Source organism: Dipodomys spectabilis, unplaced genomic scaffold (assembly GCF_019054845.1).
Source record: "Dipodomys spectabilis isolate Male_0828 unplaced genomic scaffold, ASM1905484v1 ptg000132l, whole genome shotgun sequence".
Taxonomy (NCBI): domain Eukaryota; kingdom Metazoa; phylum Chordata; class Mammalia; order Rodentia; family Heteromyidae; genus Dipodomys; species Dipodomys spectabilis.
The window spans coordinates 5,183,938-5,203,343 of record NW_024870809.1 but is presented as its reverse complement, the minus strand read 5'-3'; the positions used below and the strand labels follow the sequence as shown (position 1 = coordinate 5,203,343).

The window sequence follows — 19,406 nt, the reverse complement described above, 5'->3', positions numbered from 1 at the left end:
GCAGAAGTGTCCAGCTGGACTTGAGGACAGTTTCCAGCTCAAAATTGGAAACATCTCAGGCCTCATTGGATTCATCTGCTTCCAGTTTCCATCAGACATCATAGGCATAGTAACATTGCAAGTTCAGAAGCCTTCCACATTTCTGGCCATGCCAGAACCAGAGGAGAAATGGCAACAGTTGCCTCTAGTTTGCTGGTTTCCTTTTCCCTCAGCTCCCAAAGATGTACGCTCTTGGAGTCTGTGGGTAAAGTAGTCATATAAACACAGTCATAAGAAAATTACAGTTATGCCATAAAAACATGGTCATTCCTATTTACTGTGTTTTCCCACTGGCCTATTTCTGGGTATTTTTCAGATATTGCAACTGAATAAAATACAGGAATCCGACAGCTGACTGGATGCATGTAACAAATACAAGTTAAATGTGCTGCCTAGTCTCTGAAAGAAAATGGATCAGGGGCTGGGAATGTGGTTTAGTGGTAGAGTGCTTGCCTAGCATGCATGAAGCTCTGGGTTCGATTCCTCAGTACCATATATACAGAAAAAGCCAGAAGTGACGCTGTGACTCAAGTGGTAGAGTGCTAGCCTTGAGCAAAAGAAGCTTAGGGAAAGTGCCCAGTCCCTGAGGTCAAGCCCCAGGATTGGCAAAAAGAAAAAAAAAAAGAAAAAAAAAAGAAAATGGATCATCTATTAATAGAGCACGGCTGCATGTTTCTTCAATATCCTCATAGTAAAGTGTTAGTCTGTAGCATGTGCTCAAGAAATCTACCTAAATATTGGCACAGTGATTTGAAACCTTCCCCTAGTATTAGCCTAGATGATTATGTAGTATAAGACAAAAGATCTTGGGCGTGGGGCTTCTCAAACCACAGTTTAATAAGGGTCTGTAGAATCCCTTAGAAGCATAAATGTAGCCTCTAGAAACTGCCTTATGTGGAGGAGATCTTCCCCACAAGATTCTGGCCTTCTCTTAAATAAGATAGAAATACATAGACAAACAAATATACAGAGAAGTGGCAAATGACAAGTCCAAGAACTGATAAGGTTCTAAGTATTATCTTTTCAAAGGCTGGTGAAATGTACCAATAGATTCTGCATTGTTAAGTGAAGATGTAGGATGAAAATGGAGACATGAAGGGATTAGCCTGAATAGAATGGGAAAAAGAGATGTCAGGAAGCTCCAAATTCCCTACTTATCTCCACCAAAACAGGGCTACAGGATGAGTGAAAAAGGCCACATCTGAGCAATCTTTGGTAGTTGCTTTGTAAAGCTAAGAGGAATTCACTCTGAAATGAATAAGGCTGAAAAGAGCAAATTACTGAAAACAAATGTGTCAAGATATCATCAAAGGTTTGTTTTCCTATCAAATATCGTGTCTTCATATATACATATATATACATATATACATATATGTACACATAATTCCTATAGTCAATATGCCTGTGCTCCAACATGGTTATGTCTATTTACCTTCAAGCCAATTGTTCATCTCTAATCAAAGCTCCCTTCAACCCATAAGACCTAACTCAGGCTAAGGTATTAATGGTTTCTTATGAATGTATATGGCACTGCAGCCTTAACCACGGCATAGGCCTCAATCCAAGTCTAATTATGCATAACCACATCCCTTAAGTCTACCCACACCACATTTCAATACTTGACCCCGAGCCTGCTTTCATGATACAGGCTAGAGCCAAAGTGCCTAAGATATAAGACAGAAACTAGAGGGTGATTTTAAAATGGATCTGTGAACGCACTCACTGGAATCCCATTGATGCCAAGAAAGCCAGGAACTCCCATAGGACCCTAGAAAATGGGGTAGGAAGAGAGACATAAGAGATAATCCAGGTGATGTTTGTTAGAGTCAGTATGCTTGTTTACTGTACAGTGATAGAAGTTGCTTAGAAATTCTTCATATCTCGCTTATCAAGATGTTTTTTGGTTGGTCATGGGGCTTGAACTCTGGGCTTGGCCGTTGTCCCTGGGCTCTTCAGCTCAAGGTGAGCACTCTACCACTTGAGCCACAGCGCCACTTCCAACTCTTCATATCTCTATCCCCACACTATTTTGACCTGCTCCTTACTCTAGCTCTAAGTGATCACTTGCTTCTCCCTAATTTTTAGACATGTCTGTATTTGACAGTGTATTATTATGTTAGGCATTGTAAATCTTAAAATTAAAGCTCAGTACCACATACTACATTGACATCTAGACAAAATTCAGACGGCTTTGAATGGTCTAACCAAGACTTCCCTACATAGGCTGCTCTGTCGATTCAAGTGCCTTAGCCAAGTAACCCTCCTAACACAGCAACCCAGGAGGAGTTCCTGCTTGTCCTTGATTAGCAGGTTTAGTTCCCTGCCAGTGAATTACTCAAACAAGCCAAATCACATCCTCCTTCAGGCACCAGGGACACCACAGCCTCTTGCTATTTTAAAGCTTGCCTCCCACAGCCTCTTGGTCCACTTGTTTGTCAGTACAACCCCTACATGGCCTTACATGGTGTGTAGTGTCCTCCCCTGAAATGTGACATATGTGTGACTAATAACCTGCTATTAACTTCATCAGCCCAGTATACCTTCAGTTATCTTTGTAATTCGAAGGTGGGACTCTTGCTTTCATCAATGGGGAACAGGAAGTGATTAAAATAGGCAGGGAACTGAGCTGTGAAACACGTCACCCATGATATTACTCCCCTTTCTTGTAGCCAGTTCTCTGTACTTGTGACCCAGATTGCTTCCAAGTTTCCTGGATTCTTGGTCATTGGACTTCTGACTCATGCCCTGCTCAAACCCTCATAGTTTCCCATGAGTGATTTCACTCATCTAGCAAGTAGCTAACATATTCACTTTATATATATATTCACTTGGTACAAGTCTTGAGAGATGAGACTCCAGAGAGGATCCATCAGCAGCAAATCATTCATTCCATCTCAAAGTATGCAGCCCTTTACCAGCATGTTCAGAAACTATTATTTTCAAAATAAGTAGGACCAAGACTGACAACTTTTGGCTTTTGTATTTTGGTATATCTTACCTTATCTCCTTTTGGACCATATGGTCCCAGACGGCCTGGGGAGCCCCTTTCTCCTTTCAATCCTGATAACCCAGGAGGACCCACAAATCCTTGAGGTCCTGTTGGGCCTTGAATTCCCATTACTCCATGTTGTCCCTAAGATAGAAAGAAAAAGTGCAATTAGTCAATAGGGAATTTAACATCAGCATTTCATATTTTTCATGCACAGAGAACAGCCACAACTTTCCTAAATAATTTTGGCTTAGAGATCTGTGGGATATGACAAAGTTTGACACCTGGATCAGAGAAGGCTATTTTAGAGGCTGCTATAGAAGCACATTTCAAAAGATTCATGTGCACCATGCTTCTTCAACTTTGTACTTCTTAAGACATTAGCTAGTCAGGCTGGATAATATTGTCCTCTTCCTAGTTAGTGCCAGGCTATCCATCAGGTTGTCAAAATAGTGAAAGAACAGAATACTGGAGAACTCCAAGGCATTTCATAACTTTCATCCAAATAGCCAACCACATGCTTGCAGTAAAGTTCAGACAAAGGATGTGCCTAAAGAATACTGCCCCAGGGGGTCAGAGAGGGCAGAATCTAGAAACACATGAGCTGACCAACCTATTGGAATTCATCTCTGTTGGCTGATCCCAGACTGGCAACAGATGCTCACAAAGGAAATACACACACACACACACACACATACACACACACACACACACACACACACACACATACACACACACACCACTATTTACTTATTCTTCTTTCTGATCCCCCTTTCCTTTTCCTTCCTTCTTCCCTATTGGTACAAAGTTGGAATGTGGAAGATACAAGCCTGAGAAGTATCAATTATGATAGCAAGAGGGAACAGCCTGAGAATTTTGAATATCCTGGTTATAAAATGTCTGTAACAATTAAGTCTGAAAGTTCAGTCTGACATTTTAAAGCAGACTGAGACTGAGAATTAACCCCAGTGGGTGCAACACAGACAGGCTGGACTATCATTTAGAACAAATCCCAGTAGGGACTGAGTTTTTTGGCAGAAAATGAAAGCCATTAGTAATGTGCATTACCTCTCTGTGAACACACCGTATCAGGTAGAAAGCCTATTTTCATAAATACTTCCTATCCCCATATCTCAGCCCCTTTACCGTCTGTAATTCCCTACAAATCTGTAAAAACTCTGAGAAAAGCCCATTAAACATGGCCTTTTCTATTCACCATGAAGTTTTATTTTGTAAAAGGCTGAAAGAGGACAGATGCCTTGTGCAGTGGCTACACTCACATCCTAGAGAAGCAAGTGGCTACCAGCTGTGCCACCCTTTGGAATATAATTTCCTGTGTCAATCAGACCCAGGGATACCTAGGACTCTTGCAAAGAAGTAACAGACAGACACTTTGTGGAGGTAGATGAAATTTTTTAGCATAGTGTCTACCATTCAAACTTTCCCAACACCACCATGCAGATTCTAGACTTTTAACCAGTTGACTCCTGGTAAAGTTGAGGATGAAAGGTGAGCATTTTGTTTTCAAGTTCCTACCTCCTAATCTTGGATTTTTCTTATAATAATTAAAATTTTAATTTTCACAAAATCAGTGTGTGTGTGTGTGTGTGTGTGTGTGTGTGTGTGTGTGTGTAACTAAGGAGAAAAAGCAATATTTTTTTTATTGTTGGAGTATTATGAGGATGAATGAGGAAGTTAAAAATGTGGTTCTACATCTCAAGACAAATAGAGCCCAAACCATAGCAAACATACAAGACTGGGACTAAGCCTAAGCATGTGAGCCCACAGAGGAAAGGTAGGCCATGAAGAGTTGCATAATGGTGACACTTGATCTGTGATTGGGGGAGTCATGGTCACTTGCGAAGGTGAAGCAGGCCAGAGCTGAGGAGGGTCTTGAAAGCCAGGAAGGCAAGGTTAAACCCGGAGAAATGGCTGGGAGGAAAGTAGTGTTAAAGGCTGCAATCTTCAAGGAGCACATAGGAGAATGTGTGTGTGTGTGTGTATGTGTGTGTGTGTGTGTGTGTGTGTGTGTGAGAGAGAGAGAGAGAGAGAGAGAGAGAGAGAGAGAGAGAGAGAGAGTAGGAGGCCAGGGAAGTCTGCCTGAGGCTAGAACAAGGGAGGCAGATACGAACCAGCTGTTGGAGAAGAGTGCTTGCTGAGAGGACATGGGCAGGAGGGGCTTGCCAAGGCCATGTTATTACCAGTAGAGATGATCCAGTCAGGGAACCAAATGTTTGACCCAAATCTGAGCCTTGCCAAAAATCTTGCATCAAAGGAGGGGAAGGGAAAACCAGATGAACCACTGAACAAGATAGTAGATTGAGGTGTGGTCTAATTCCCATCTTACTCATACTACTCCAGGGCCTTGAGCAGTGTCCAATGGTGGATAAATGGCCTGTCACCATCCACATCCCTCTTGCCTTGGTGAACACAAGCTCAGCCCTAAGTTAGAACAAGTAGACAAGCATGAACTTAAGGGAACTCTGAGTTCATTTAGCACATGCGGGTCTCTGTGGCCTATTTCTTTTCCCTTGGCTGATCAAGCTGATTTTGCAGACTTCTCTGTTCCAGCCAAAATGCTGATATCAGTAAGTCTCCTAAGGAACTCATGAGTTCGTTTGTAAATTCCAACTCTTTCCCAAAGGGGTATTGGGAAAGACATCTCTAAGACAAATGTGGACTGTTAGGCTGGTTTTATGTGTTTAGGGTGGTAAGCATGCCACCAGGCTAGGGCAAAACTTCAGACTGACTTCAGGGTAGAAACAGGGCCTGTGGAATGGCTTGAGGCTTCTGAGGCTGTACTGGTATAGAATGGCCTCCTTTGCATGGTGCTAGGCTTTCCTGGTACCTGTATTCATAGCACATGTGACAAGGAGCCCTCCCTTCTCTGAAGGCACGGAGTGCCACGAATAAATGAAGGTGGCAAGTAAAAAAAAATGAGGCCATCTCTAGATACCTAACTCTGTGCTAATAGCTCTCTAGTTTGGTTTTCTCATCTTCTATGCACAAGGTTTCTTTCTTAATATCCACTGTACTGCTGAAATTTAATTCTAAATCAGTGGTGCACTGCTACACACACACACACACACACACACACACACACACACACACACACACACACACACACACACACACACACACACACACACACACACACACACACACACACACACACACACACACACACACACACACACACACACACACACACAGAGTAACACTTTTCATAATGGCCAGCAGAGGTCAGTATGAGAACACAGAGGCTACAGATAAGCAGGTGTGTAGGTTTCCCACTACCGAGAAAAAGAAATCAAACCACCATCAAAGAAGTCACAGAATGTTTGAGCAGGAAAGACCCTCAGGATTTATTTGGTTCAGCATTTATTTTATACATGAGAAGAAAAGGCTGAGGGAAGAGGAAGGACTTGTTTAGGTTACATAGTTATAGAAATGATATGGGGCTAAAACCAGATCCCCTGCTGCTAGTGCCTTGTTTTCCAGTGGCAGATGTCCTAGGGGGTCCTTGCGGTTGTTCCCCCCTCACCCTGGGTCCACCCCTGGGACTGTCTTCATCAGTATGCTACAGCATCCAGATGCTCACTAATCATTTCTCTCTTCCTAACCCTGATCATTTCACAGAACCAATCTGAAACACCATCACTGTTTGGACTGCTAGCAGAATTTCAATAGGCTTGGACCAGTGCCCTGCCCTGATACATGTCATTTATTTTGGCAAATATACCCAGACAGGGCAGAAGGGACTTCTCCAAGTCTTTCCAGCAAGCTCTTCTGATTCCATCTGCTCAGGATTTTTAATGCACAAAGGCAGGGTCTAATTCTCAAGGGAATAGATTGGGATTTATGTTTAAGGCCAGAGACTATAGGACCCTCAACTCCAGTTCATGTTGGCTACCTTGGGTCACCATTGATCAGACCCAAACAACTGAGGTAACAGATCCAGAAATGGGACTATTGGCAAAGTAGTAGATATGTGTAAAATTAGCACCTAGGAATGTGTGTGTGTGTGTGTGTGCGTGTGTGTGTGTGTGTGTGTGTGTGTGTTCTGGAGCTTGAATTCAGGGCCTGGGCACTGTCCCTGAAATATTTTGCTCAAGGCTAGTGCTATACCACTTGAGCCATAGATCCACTACCAACTTTTTGTGATTAATTAGAAATAAGAATCTGGGCTGGGAAGGTGGCTCAGAGCTAGAGTGCTTGCCTTGCATGCATGAGGCCCTGGGTTTGATTCCTCAGCACCACATAAGCAGAAAAAGCCGAAAATGGTGTTGTGGCTCAAGTGCTACAGCACTAGCCTTGATCTGAAGAGCTGAGGGACAGCACCCAGGCCCAGAGTTCAAGCCCCACAACCAACCAAAAAAAAAAAAAAAAAGAAAGAAAAGAATGACACAGATTTTCCTGGCTAGGCTGGCTTTGAACCATGATCCGCAGATCCTCCTGAGTAGCTAGGATTACAGGCATGAACCACTGGAGCCCACCTATGAATCTTAAAAGTACATACCTCAGACTAGGAGAGGGTGTGAAGTTGATAGTCTCTTTCAGTCTTTTACCCTTCTCTCAAGATTCCAGCATTTTTCTCCCATGAAATTAAAAATTGGTTCCTAAAAATCTGAAACTCATTTTTACTCAGACATAAATGACTGACATCCTTGAGGTTTATATTTTTCCAGAGGTGGGCTGAAGTTTAATGGAGAGCAAAGCATTAAGCTATGAATGTAAACCATTTTTATAAAGCAGGAAAGGAATGAAGTATGCACAGGCCTTCCTAAGGATCTAGCTGCATTCCAGGAGGTGGGAAGGTGTAGTGCTGTTATGTAGAACTGGAGTCAGATCTCCTTATTGTCACTTTAGCTATTATCTTTGGGCAAGAAAGAACTATTCTGAGATTCAAGGGCTTAAATACAATAACAGGTCTTGTGCAGACTCACTGTGAGCATTTAAGTGAGTTAATGACTATAAAACATCTGGCACATAGAACAAAATATCACTTTTCTTTCCCCCTCAGGTATTATTTGTGGTAAAATGGAGCAGTTGGGATGGGGTACTTGATGCCCCTTTATGTTTAGGTGAGAGATGCAAAGTCATCACTGAGTCACCATCTTTGGGGTAAAGATGTGTTCCTCAGAATGGAAAATCATGTGGGGAACATCCCACATCTGTGACAATTCTCCTTTAGAGATGGTAGACTGGTTCTCTTGGGCACATTATCACTGTTCATTCTCCTCAAGTGACTTCAGCTACGTATTAATGCTTCCCAGACTTTCTTATTCCGAATATGTTAACTCAAACTCAATATGAGCCAACTTGAACTCAACCTCATTTCCAAATATGTCTCCTTTGTCTTGAGTTAATGGACTTGATTCGGTAATTAGCACCATCCATGAATTTGACCAAGCTAGAAAGCCAGAGCTCTTCTATGACATCTTCTTTTGCATGATTTGCTATATCAAATTCATCAGCATGGACTGTCAATTCCATTTCTAAAATATAACTCAAACCTGTGTGTCTCCACCCTCATGGCTTAGTTCAGGTCTTTTTCATCTTTCCCTTAGAGAGTTTCTATAGCCCTCAATTGTTTCTGCCATCTTCTAATATTGCCTCACTCTCCCCTAGCATCCTACACTATAGCCTTTGTATATGTGTGTATATATCTATATCTATATCTATATATAAGCCTATGTATATATGCTTTTATATATGCCTCTATTGGCTTTTTTAACCCTTATGTATCTTTTAGGTAGGATATGAGCTCCTCCAGGGAACTTTATATAGTCACTCTCACCTCAAGATGTGGATTGGTTGCCTGTCTCTGTGATGATATCATCCTATTGGACATTCAGTTATGAATATTCATTCATCTCCCCATTCATTCAGCAAACAAGGAACCAGTCACTTGGTATAGCAATATCTTCTTTGGAAATTTGCACAGTTGCAAGAGAATGCAGTCATAAACATTTGTTAATAGGTCCACAGGAGAAGGACTTGTATAAACCTCAGGAAATTACTCAGTTTAACATGCAAAAACTGAAGTCCCAAAGGAAAAAGTTCATCTAATATCAACTTTAGACTTTTTCCAAACACAATACTGTGGTGCCTCTTAGACCCTTTTAAAATAGAATTTTTTTAGATTTGATGCTGTTTCGGAGTGATTTCTGTTCTCTGAGATCTCCAGGTATGTTGGATTTGGGTCCCAGCCTGATTCAACAATGACAGGCACTGGAGTTAAGATGGTAGGTAGAGAAGTTTCTATATTTGTGGAGTTTATGGTTTTGCTGTCCTTTAAAAAGAGATGTGCATAGCCCATCGTCAACACTTTCCACCTTGGTATGAGTTTTATACTAGGTATGCATATATCTATGTGATGGATAAAATGGTAATCTGCGTGGCCTATGCTAGTTGGGAGAGATAAGACTTCATCAGCTGGGCATCGTGGCTCATGCCTGTAATCCTAGCTACTCATGAGGCTGATATTTGAAGATGGCAGTTCAAAGCCAGCCCAGGAAAGAAGGTCTGTGAGACTCTTATCTCCAACAAACCACCAGAAAATTGGAAGTGGCATTGTGGCTCAAGGGATAGAATGCTAGCCTTGAGCTGAAGAGCTGAGGGACAGTACCCAGGCCCAGACCAACAACAACAAAAAAGACTATATCACAAAAATTGATTGGAAGGGCTGGGAATATGGCTTAATGGTAGCGTGTTTGCCTAATATGCACGAAGCCTTGGGTATGATTCCTTAGTACCATATAAACAGAAAAAGCCAGAAGTGTGCTGTGGCTCAAGTGGTAGGGTACTAGCCTTGAGCAAAAGAAGCTTAGGGACAGTACCCAGACCTTGAGGATAAACAAAAAAAATTAAGAATTGATTAAAGATAAACATATAAAATACATTTTAAAAGTTGTACTATATACATTAAGAGGAATTAATGAGAAGGTAGAGAGGTAAGAAAAGGCTAACAACATGGTAGAGAATGCATTCCAAACATGGAGAACAATGGCTTTATTGTTCATCATATAATGTAATCAAAACACATGACCAAGGGTCAGCTAGAAGCCTCATACTGACTGAGCCAAGGTGGATCTTAATGCACTGGTGAGAAAGGGCAGGGGATGCCAACTCACCAAACCCCCTGTGTGCTAAGGGGCTTATTCTGGTTCATTAGCTATGTTTTGTTTTAAACTTTAGTTTTGCTCTCAATATAGTTCAGAATTTGAGAAGACAGTCTGGTGTAGTAGCTAAGAGCAAGCTTCGGAGTAAAAAATACTGGAATCAAATTTCCTTTCCACTATATAGGATTTAAGACAAAGAATTGCCTCAATTTTCTAATCTTTGTATTGTTGTTTAGCAAATGATGGTGGTTTGCTCAGGTTTGAAGTTCACAATTTCAGAAAGGCCTTCAACGTTCTTTCATAACTACAGCTCAAGGCACAACCTCTTTTTTCTCATGATGACACCACAAGAGGAAGAACATGTGTGAAGCAGTAAGATCATCGAGGAGGCAGTGACACCCTGGAGAGAAATTCCAGTGACTCCTGGAGACAGGGAGAAGGCAGAGATGAGAGGTTTTGTAAAGGCTAAGACATAGTATTAGACTGGATTCATGGGAGAAACCAAGAAAGGTACAAGCAATAATCTCAGATTTCTTTTCATTAGCATATACAAATTGAACAAAATAGTCATTTTCACATATGAATATATGTACTTGGTCATAGTCACTTTCAATTACTCCCTCTTTTCCCAAATCCTTCTTGTGGATCCTTTCCTCCTTTCAAATAGTCTCCCTTCTGCATTCATGTCCTTACAAAAGAAACCTAGATTCTGCATTTGAGAGAAAACATGCAATATTTGTCATTCTGAGTCTGATTTAGATTGCTTAATATACTAATATCCAGTTCCACCAATTTTCCTGCAAATTGCATTCCCATTTCTGGTGGAACAGTAGGGGTGTGTGTGTGTGTGTGTGTGTGTGTGTGTGTGTGTGTGTGTGTGTGTGTGTGTTTGTGTGCACGTGTGTGTGTGTGTGTGTGTGTGTGTGTGTGTGTGTATGTGGCATTTTCTTTATCCATTCATTGGTAGATAGACAACTAAGCTGATCCTACAGGTTGGCTATTTTGAGTAGAGCTGCTAGGATATTCAGGGATATGTACTATTTGTTGACATACACTTCTTTGTGTATATTGTCAGGGATGGAATGTCAGGATTATATAATACTTCCACATTGATTTCCAGGTTTCCTGGACACTTGAGAAGTATCTTCCTTGACTTGAGGAAGCCTAAGGAATAAAGAGTCTTGAGTGGAAGATAAGGAGGACACATTTGAGCAGGTGGTATTTAAAATACCTGGGGAACATCTAAGGAGAGGCTCAGCACCTTCCTTCCCCCCTCAACTGGAAGGTTCATGAGGGCAAGGAATGAAGTGGGCTTTATTCACTATTGTGACTGTGGAGATACAATATCTGGTGTGCATTACACACTAAAGGCATAATTGTGCCATAAAGCATGATTATGGGATAAGTGAGAGTGGATTAAGCATGTATGTAGAATCTTTGATAAGGCTGCTTCCAAGTCTCATTAACTATAGGAAAAATGAGATTAAATGACTGTTGCTAGCCTGAAAAACTCCTTGTGGCCTTCAAGAAAGGAGGCACAGATATCTATGACCTCTAGTGTAAGTGGCTTGAGCTTTTACAATTCATCCTTACCTTACAACTGGAGTTCTAATTTAAGATGTGGAATATCAAAATGAAAAATAAATGAACTGTGGCCTAAAAAAGCTTAATTCTTTTCCCAAGTCATACATATGGTAAGGTATTTAATACTCCAAAACGATTTCCTATGAAAATTCAGAATGCTTTTCTTTTGCCCCTTTTTCGGTCACTAAAATATATCCAGGAGGTAGATTGTGGTGAATTCCACATAGCTGCTCAGTGACATGGCCAGTATCAGGGCTTCCCAATCAACTCTATATTCCTTTATTGGAACAAATATGGACCAGCATCAATGGAGCCCTGCACACCCCTCTTGTAGTAACAGCATTGAAAGAACAGCATTGTCCATAGAAAGCAATAATGGGCAAAGAACACAGATAGCTGAAGAATATGTCTAGCCTATGACAGGTAAAGACTCAAGCAGATTTGTACAAATATTTTATGGTCCTGGTTCGGCTTGCTAATTAATGTTAGTGTCATCTAAAATTTCCTGGCAAGAGCAACAACTCTTACATCTATCTAAATTTTGATAAATAAAATATAAATAAACAAAAAAGAAAATAAAGTGACAGACTAGGTAGACGAATAGCGATGGATGCTTAGCAAAGAAGAAATCTCCCAAACTCTGTGTCTGCTCTAGCTGAAAAGCAGTAACAGAAGCTCCCCATCCACACATGAAAACACGTTTTGATTCTAGTTCTTCATTTGTAGTCACTGTTTGAAGAAACCAACCCAGGCATGAAGACATGCATCTACATGTTTCATTTGAAAAGACGCCCACTCCTGTTCCTTTGGTTATTGTCAGCATGTTGAAACATTTGAGAAAAAAAGTTAACTCTTGCTAAGCAACATGTTGCATCCATCTCTTCTACCTTTACTCAGTTTGGTCTTGTAAAATATAATGATTTCCTGATGCCAAATGTCTTTAATCTTCAGCCTTAACAGGCAGACATTAGCCTCTTTTTACAGACGAGGAAACAGACATATGGAGAGGTTGAGAAACTTGTTCAAAATACACACCAAATAATATCAGTGATAACAAAACCTGTGCTTCTCGCATCAAACTACTTTGATTCTCTGCATGGAGCAATATGTAGAAACACCAACCTACCATAAGAAGTATTCTGGATAGAAATTATTACTTTTGTTGATAGTAGAGAAATTATCATTTTGCCTAAACTTTTCAACACAGTTACTATTTATTATAAACCTATTAAAGGAACTCCAAACTCTTAAAAATGAATTTCAAGTAATGGCACCATTGAAAACTTTAAAAGAGGATTTCTTCTTCTGTTGTGATTTATATGGTTCCCTTTTTGAACTGTAGGCAATGGACCTATTCTAGTAGACAAATTCTGATGTTCTAAGAAACCCAATGTTAGTTTAGTAGAAGATGAGAAAATATAGACACAGTCCAGTTTTCCCTTGTCCCTGATGAATGTCTAGATATTGGTAAATAAGTTGATGAAGAGCCGAGCACCGGTGGCTCACGCCTGTAATCAGAGCTACTCAGAAGGTTGAGATCTGAGAATAAAGGTTCAAAAGCCAGCCTGGGGAGGAAACTTCGTGAAACTCATTTCCAATAAGCCGCCAGAAAACTGGAAGTGGTGCTGTAGCTCAAGTGGTAGAGCACTAGTCTTGAGCTTAAGAGCTGAGGGACAGTGCTCAGGCCCAGAGTTCAAGCCCCATGACCAACAACAACAACAACAACAAAAATGTTGAAGAATTTTCAGGTCCTTCTTTTATATAAATCTCACTCCTAAACCTGTATTAGAAATAAGAACTAACTTCCCTTTCTTTTTATGATATTATAATTCAGAATTGCAAGAACCAAAACTCAAACATAGCTATAAATAGGGTCACTGGTTGATCATAAAAATAAAAGCAGAATAGATAACTCTAAGGATTAGAATGGTTAAATGAGTCGCCTCATGTCTTAGAATGTACATATAGTCTATAAAAAGAGCCCCAGTGTGTATTGACTTTCCAGTGTGCATGAGAAAATAAGTACAGTTCTGTTTGGGATACATTTATTTGAAAATGAATATACCTGTTAGAAAAAATGGACTACTTAATTTGCTATAATTCTGTTTTCTTTCTAGAAATTAGAAAGGCAACTTCAGTATGATTTGATGGCACAGGTCTCTTTCAAAAGCTTTCCAGCAGCTTGAATGGGTTTTGGCTTGGCTTCTCAAAAATTCTCCTGTTTGAAGAAGAATCGTAAGATTTCAGTTTAACCCCTTACTCTCACTTTTTAGCTATCTGAGCTTGAGAAAGCCAATGAATCTCTAGGCTTTTGTCTTCTCATCAGCAAAATAGGGCTATTACTTGAGTTATTTCCTGGGCTGCTTTGAGCATCAGTGAGACATGTACACGTAAAGGAGCTGCACATTTATTCCATTGACAAAACTTTGCTATGGGGGAAAAGAGAATAACGAACAGCAATTTCCCAATAATCTCATTTGCTGAGCTCCTAAGGCATTAACCTCTGAAAGGAATAAAGACTATGAAAAAGAGGTTTCAGTATAAAAAGATTGGATGCAACAAGAAGCAAAATTTAAAGCACTGAAAGGTGAGGACAAATTGACTGTCTAGTACAGCATTCTCATTACAGTTTTAAAATGATTAGACCTACACTATTAAAATATGTGGTTTGTTTCTAAATGCATGGCTTAATTACAACTGAGAGACAATATTTTTCTTTGTTTTTTAATATATATTTTTATTGTAAAGATACTGTACAGAAGGGTTACAGTTACATGAATAAGGTAATGAGTATATATCCTATTGAGCATTGTTACCCCTCCTTTTTTTTCCCTACCATCCCTTCCCTCCCCATCTCCCTAACTCCTCCCTTCCCCCCCCTCCGCCCCCCCCCCGCAACGTTGTAAAGTCCGTTTCCAAAATAGTGTCTTGTAGATCTTATTGGTACAATGGGTCAACCTGTATCCTGATATCAGCTTTTTGTTATTTCCCTTCCCCTCCCCAAACTAGAATATATATATATATATATATATGTATGTATATATATATATATATATATATATATATATATATAATGCAGAGCACTGAAATCAAATAGAGTGAAAACAGAGGTTATACCATGGGGGAAGAGCATACAAGAGAAACAAAAAAATCACATAGTATATTATAAGTATATTAAAAACAACAGCAACAAAGATAAAACCTCTTGGGTCCCTATCTTGGGGTTCATTTTGCTTAGCATCATCTTATGTGGGCATGTATGCAGAGCTTTTGAGCTTTTCTGCTTGTCCTAGACATATACTAGTTATTGCAGATAAAGGAAACCATGGGACATGTTTCTTTGGGCCTTTCCAAGTCTTTCCATTTCCTTACAAATGGGGAGGTGTCATTCTTTCTGATGGAGGCATAGAATTCCATTATATATATATATATATGTATATGTATATATATATATATATATATATATATTATATAAACATTTTCTTGATCCATTCATCTACTGAGGAGCATCTGAGTTGGTTCCATATCTTAGCTATGGTGAATAATGCTGCGATAAACATAGTAGTGCTGGTAATTTTAGTATGGCTATGCTTGTGATCATTTGGGTAAATGCCCAGAAGTGGGATTACTGGGTCATAGGGGAGCTCTATGTATAGTCTTTTGAGGAACCTCCATACTGCTTTCCAGAGTGGTTGAACAAGTTTACAGTTCCACTAACAGTGCAGTAGGGTTTCCTTTTGGCCACATCCCCTCCAGCATCTGTTGTTATTAGAGTTCTTGATTATAGCCATTCTAACTGGGATGAGTGGAATCTCACTGTTGTTTTGATTTGCATTTCTTTTTTTGGGGGGGGGGTCCAGTCGTGGAGCCTGAACTCTGGGCCTGGGCGCTGTCCCTCAGCTCTTCAGCTCAAGGCTAGCGCTCTACCACTTGAGCCACAGCACCACTTCCGGCTTTTTTCTTTTTGCTTATGTGGTGCTGAGGAATTGAACCCAGGGCCTCATGCATGCAAGGCAAGCACTCTACCACTGAGCCACCTTCCCAGCCCCATGACTTGCATTTCTTTTAAGGCTAGAGATCCAACAGTGGATTTGAATTCAGGTAAACAAGTGGCTTACACCTACCTCTGCCACCTTCCCTGTGTCTACTATATAGTCCTTCCCATCGACAAATAAAGCCATCTTCATAGACACACATATACAGGCTGAAAAAGAGATGGAAATGGCATCTGAAAGAGAAAAGTTTCCCATTTCTGATATATTTTTCCTTTCACATGAGGGATAGTTGGAAGCTGAGATGAAATTATGCTATGGTTTCAGGAAAGGGGAATCACTGAAGTGGATGCAACTCTGGTACAGATGATAAGTAGGAACTCCAGAGGTCTTAGTGGAATTAGGAATGAGAGCTACCTGTGTGCACTTTTGAAAAACTTCAGATTTCAAAGCACCTAGAGCTCCAGCTCATTGTAGCCCTATCCTAAATGTACTAGAAAAAGTAATTGAGGCTCAGAGGTTAAATAACTTGTCCATAACTATACAGTTTATGCTAGTAGAGTCCTGATGTAGTTCTCATTCTGTTACTCCCTTTAATTAATGAGTCAATTCTATGTCAAACATTCCTATCACATATAAATTGAGAGTAGGGATGAGCAGGGGGAAATGGAAACGATGGAAGTGGTGACACTGATCAGGAAGGATGGTTCTCATAACCTGAGTTATGGAATTGTAACTTCTCTGTAAACTACTTAATAAAAAATGCCACCACAATAATCAAACTCTTTGGTATGTAGCATATTTGATGCTCTTGATTTTTTCCTTTAATCCTCATTGCTTCCCTGTTTTAACCAGCTAAGTAGATGCATAAAAGGCAAAAAACTCAAAGCAATCTAATTAGTTCCTCCATAACTCATCAATTCAGCAAGCAATTATGAAATGTGTACTATGTATATATATATATATATATATATATATATATATATATATATATTAGAGAATGTCTATGGTATATTGTGCTATGCATTGCAAACAGAGATGACTGTTATAAGGGCCTTGCTTTTTAGGAGCTCTTAGACCAGGTCAGAGGAATATGTTATACACACACAAGTATATCATAAGGCAGAAGAGAATAGAAGGGATATGACCCTCTGGACCTAGGACTGTAAATAGGCTTGTCTTAGAAATAGGGATGTAGGTTTTATTTCTCCAAAAGAGAGAGGAGGAAGATGTGCAAAGTAAAAAACCAAGGATAAGTTTTGGCAAGCAAGAGGGAAGTGGAGACTGTCTAGTCCAAATTAATCTAAATTTTCTTAATATTCGTGGGAAGTGAAGTCACAGGTAGAGAGGGAAGGTGCTTGAGTTGAGGATGATTGGAAAGGGCCAGGAGATGCTGTGGAACACATAGCAGGAAGTCAATTATTAGATAAGTCTGAAGGCTTGCCAAGAAGCACCAAGAGCTCTGCTGACATTGGAGGACAAGTTTTTGTGGGGGAATAGTCCTCAAACAATAGTTGGCACCTCAGAAGCAAAAGCAGGCAAAACAGGTGTGGGGTTTTCCAGGGTTGGGTTCTGGCAGATATATCAGAAATCTTGGGGGTGAGGCTGAGGCTGACAGATTCAAATGGAAGAAGGTGAAAACTTTGTGTAAATAGGTGACTGGGACTCCAGGCTGGAGGGTCAAGTAGAGGGAAGCTAGCAATTTCTACCAGAAAATTTGGCCTCTCTCAAAGTGCGATGTTTGAACAATCGGGGGATATGATTTAGGTACAACATTTAGTACTTGATTCAATTCTTTTAAGAGAGCAACCTGGATATCCACACCTAGACAAATCCGCCAGAGCTTTAGAAATATCACACCACATTTATTTATTTTTTTATTATGAAAATACCACACAGAGGGGTTATAAGTACATGGGCAAGATAATGTGTACATTACTTATCAAGCATTGTAGCCTCCTCCTTTGTTTCCCCTTCCCATCTCTTCCCATCCTCCCCACCCCGAGCCAAAGTTGTAAAGTTCATTTTCGACATAACGACTTGTACATCTCATTGTTGCAATGGGTCCACCTGTGTCCCTATTTAAACGATTTGTTTTTCCCCTTCCCCTCCACAAATTATACCGACATCAAATGCAGTGAAAGCAGGGGTTATACTGTGGAGGAGGGACATACAAAGCAACAAAGAAATAATCTTATAAATATCACACCACATTTAATTACACCAAACACCCTGCTGCTTGGTCTAATATTGAAGTCAAATAGATACAGTTTGGGCTGCTGCAGAAATTGTGGTACTGACTTCCCAGCCAGAGTCAACGGCTTGTGGAAAGAGGAAAGCAGGCAATGCACATGCGCACAGCACAGCTCACTAAAGGCTCATGTTTTGTTAATGTTCTTTATTCTCCTGACCTTTCCAATTCTACCCCATCATTTGGTTTTTGCTTAGAGCTCACTCCGCTCAACTGTTCCTTAGAGCTGGTAGCAAGAAAAACACTTCAAACAACTTGAAAGTCAATTGCCTGATTCCCAGAGAAAGCAGAGCTAGGGTAAATCAGAAAACCATCTTGAGAGTACTCCTAGTGAGAAGTTGGGGAAGGAGGGAATGGCAGCCAGAAAAGAAGGAAAATAGGTAAAGCAAAACAAACAAAAAAAAAAAAAAAACAGGACCTGTTGATGAGAGAGGAAAATGGAGTTGGGCAGTCTTGGATCCTGGCCTGGAAGGGTTAATGGGTAGGAGGCTTTTACCCCTCTCCTATCACTACCTTTTTCATTCTCTGGTTTTATGAGGATTTTAAAAGCTTCTAAATCTGGTGCTGGCAATCTTTCATAAAAAGTTAACACAGAATTGCATACAGATAAAGTCCTGAACAAAGTGTGCGACAGCCAAAAGTAGCACAATTGTCCCCTATAGCTAAGTGGAAAACAGATGTCAGGTACTTTCTCCTTCCAGGCTTTGTGTGCTTCAGGTCCTTTGGACTGAGAACCAAGTAGCTAAATCACTCCTCTTGACTTGCTGACTGACAAAGGGAGGCTTCTTTGTGGTTCAGTTTCATGTGGTCTCTGGAACTCAGGAGAAAAAAAGAAGGTGAGGGTGTAGACGGGATGGTGGTGTCTAGTAAGTCCGTATGGGAGAGGGAAAATCTCCTGAAAGCAAAACCAAGGGGCACAGTTGGAAGTGAGGGTGGGGAGGGTAGAGGTGGGAATATAGGGAGTGGGGGTGTAAATAGAGATACAACAAGGATAGCTTTCAATGGTCTATGCCAGTTAGGCCACCCCATCCCTTGAAATCCTACTGGATCCTCCCTCTGTTATACCTTCTGGATTGGTTGTTTCCTTAGTCTTCGAAACATACTTTCATATGCTGTTACTAAAAAATAAAATACCAATATCTTTCTTGTGACTCTCTAATTCTCATTCTCCATAAACTACAACCTCATCTCTCTACCACTCTTCTAGAACAAACTATTTTTTTGCATTTAACTCTTCAAAAATATTATTATAGTGGTGATGTACAGAGGGGTTACCATTTCATAATTCAGGTACTGAGTACATTTCTTTTTGGACAATGTCACCCCTTCCCTAATTTTCTCCCAGTTTTCCCCTCCCATCCCCAACCACAAGTTATATAGGACATTTTCAGCATAGCTTCTCCTGTAGAACAAACTTCTTGATAGTC

General features: G+C 40.4%; 1 protein-coding gene across 1 annotated transcript in view; it reads right to left on the bottom strand.

Moving 5' to 3' along the window:
• Col4a6 (collagen type IV alpha 6 chain) overlaps positions 1 to 3,166 on the bottom strand; it is a 76,177-nt gene extending 73,011 nt beyond the window's left edge. Inside the window, exons 1-2 of the mRNA XM_042690014.1 lie at positions 3,038 to 3,166; positions 1,763 to 1,807 (exon numbers count right to left, since the gene is read on the bottom strand). Of these exons, the coding sequence (XP_042545948.1) occupies positions 1,763 to 1,807; positions 3,038 to 3,157 (165 nt within the window). The 5' untranslated portion in view covers positions 3,158 to 3,166. The remainder of the gene's footprint in view (positions 1 to 1,762; positions 1,808 to 3,037) is intronic.
• Positions 3,167 to 19,406: the final 16,240 nt, after the last annotated feature.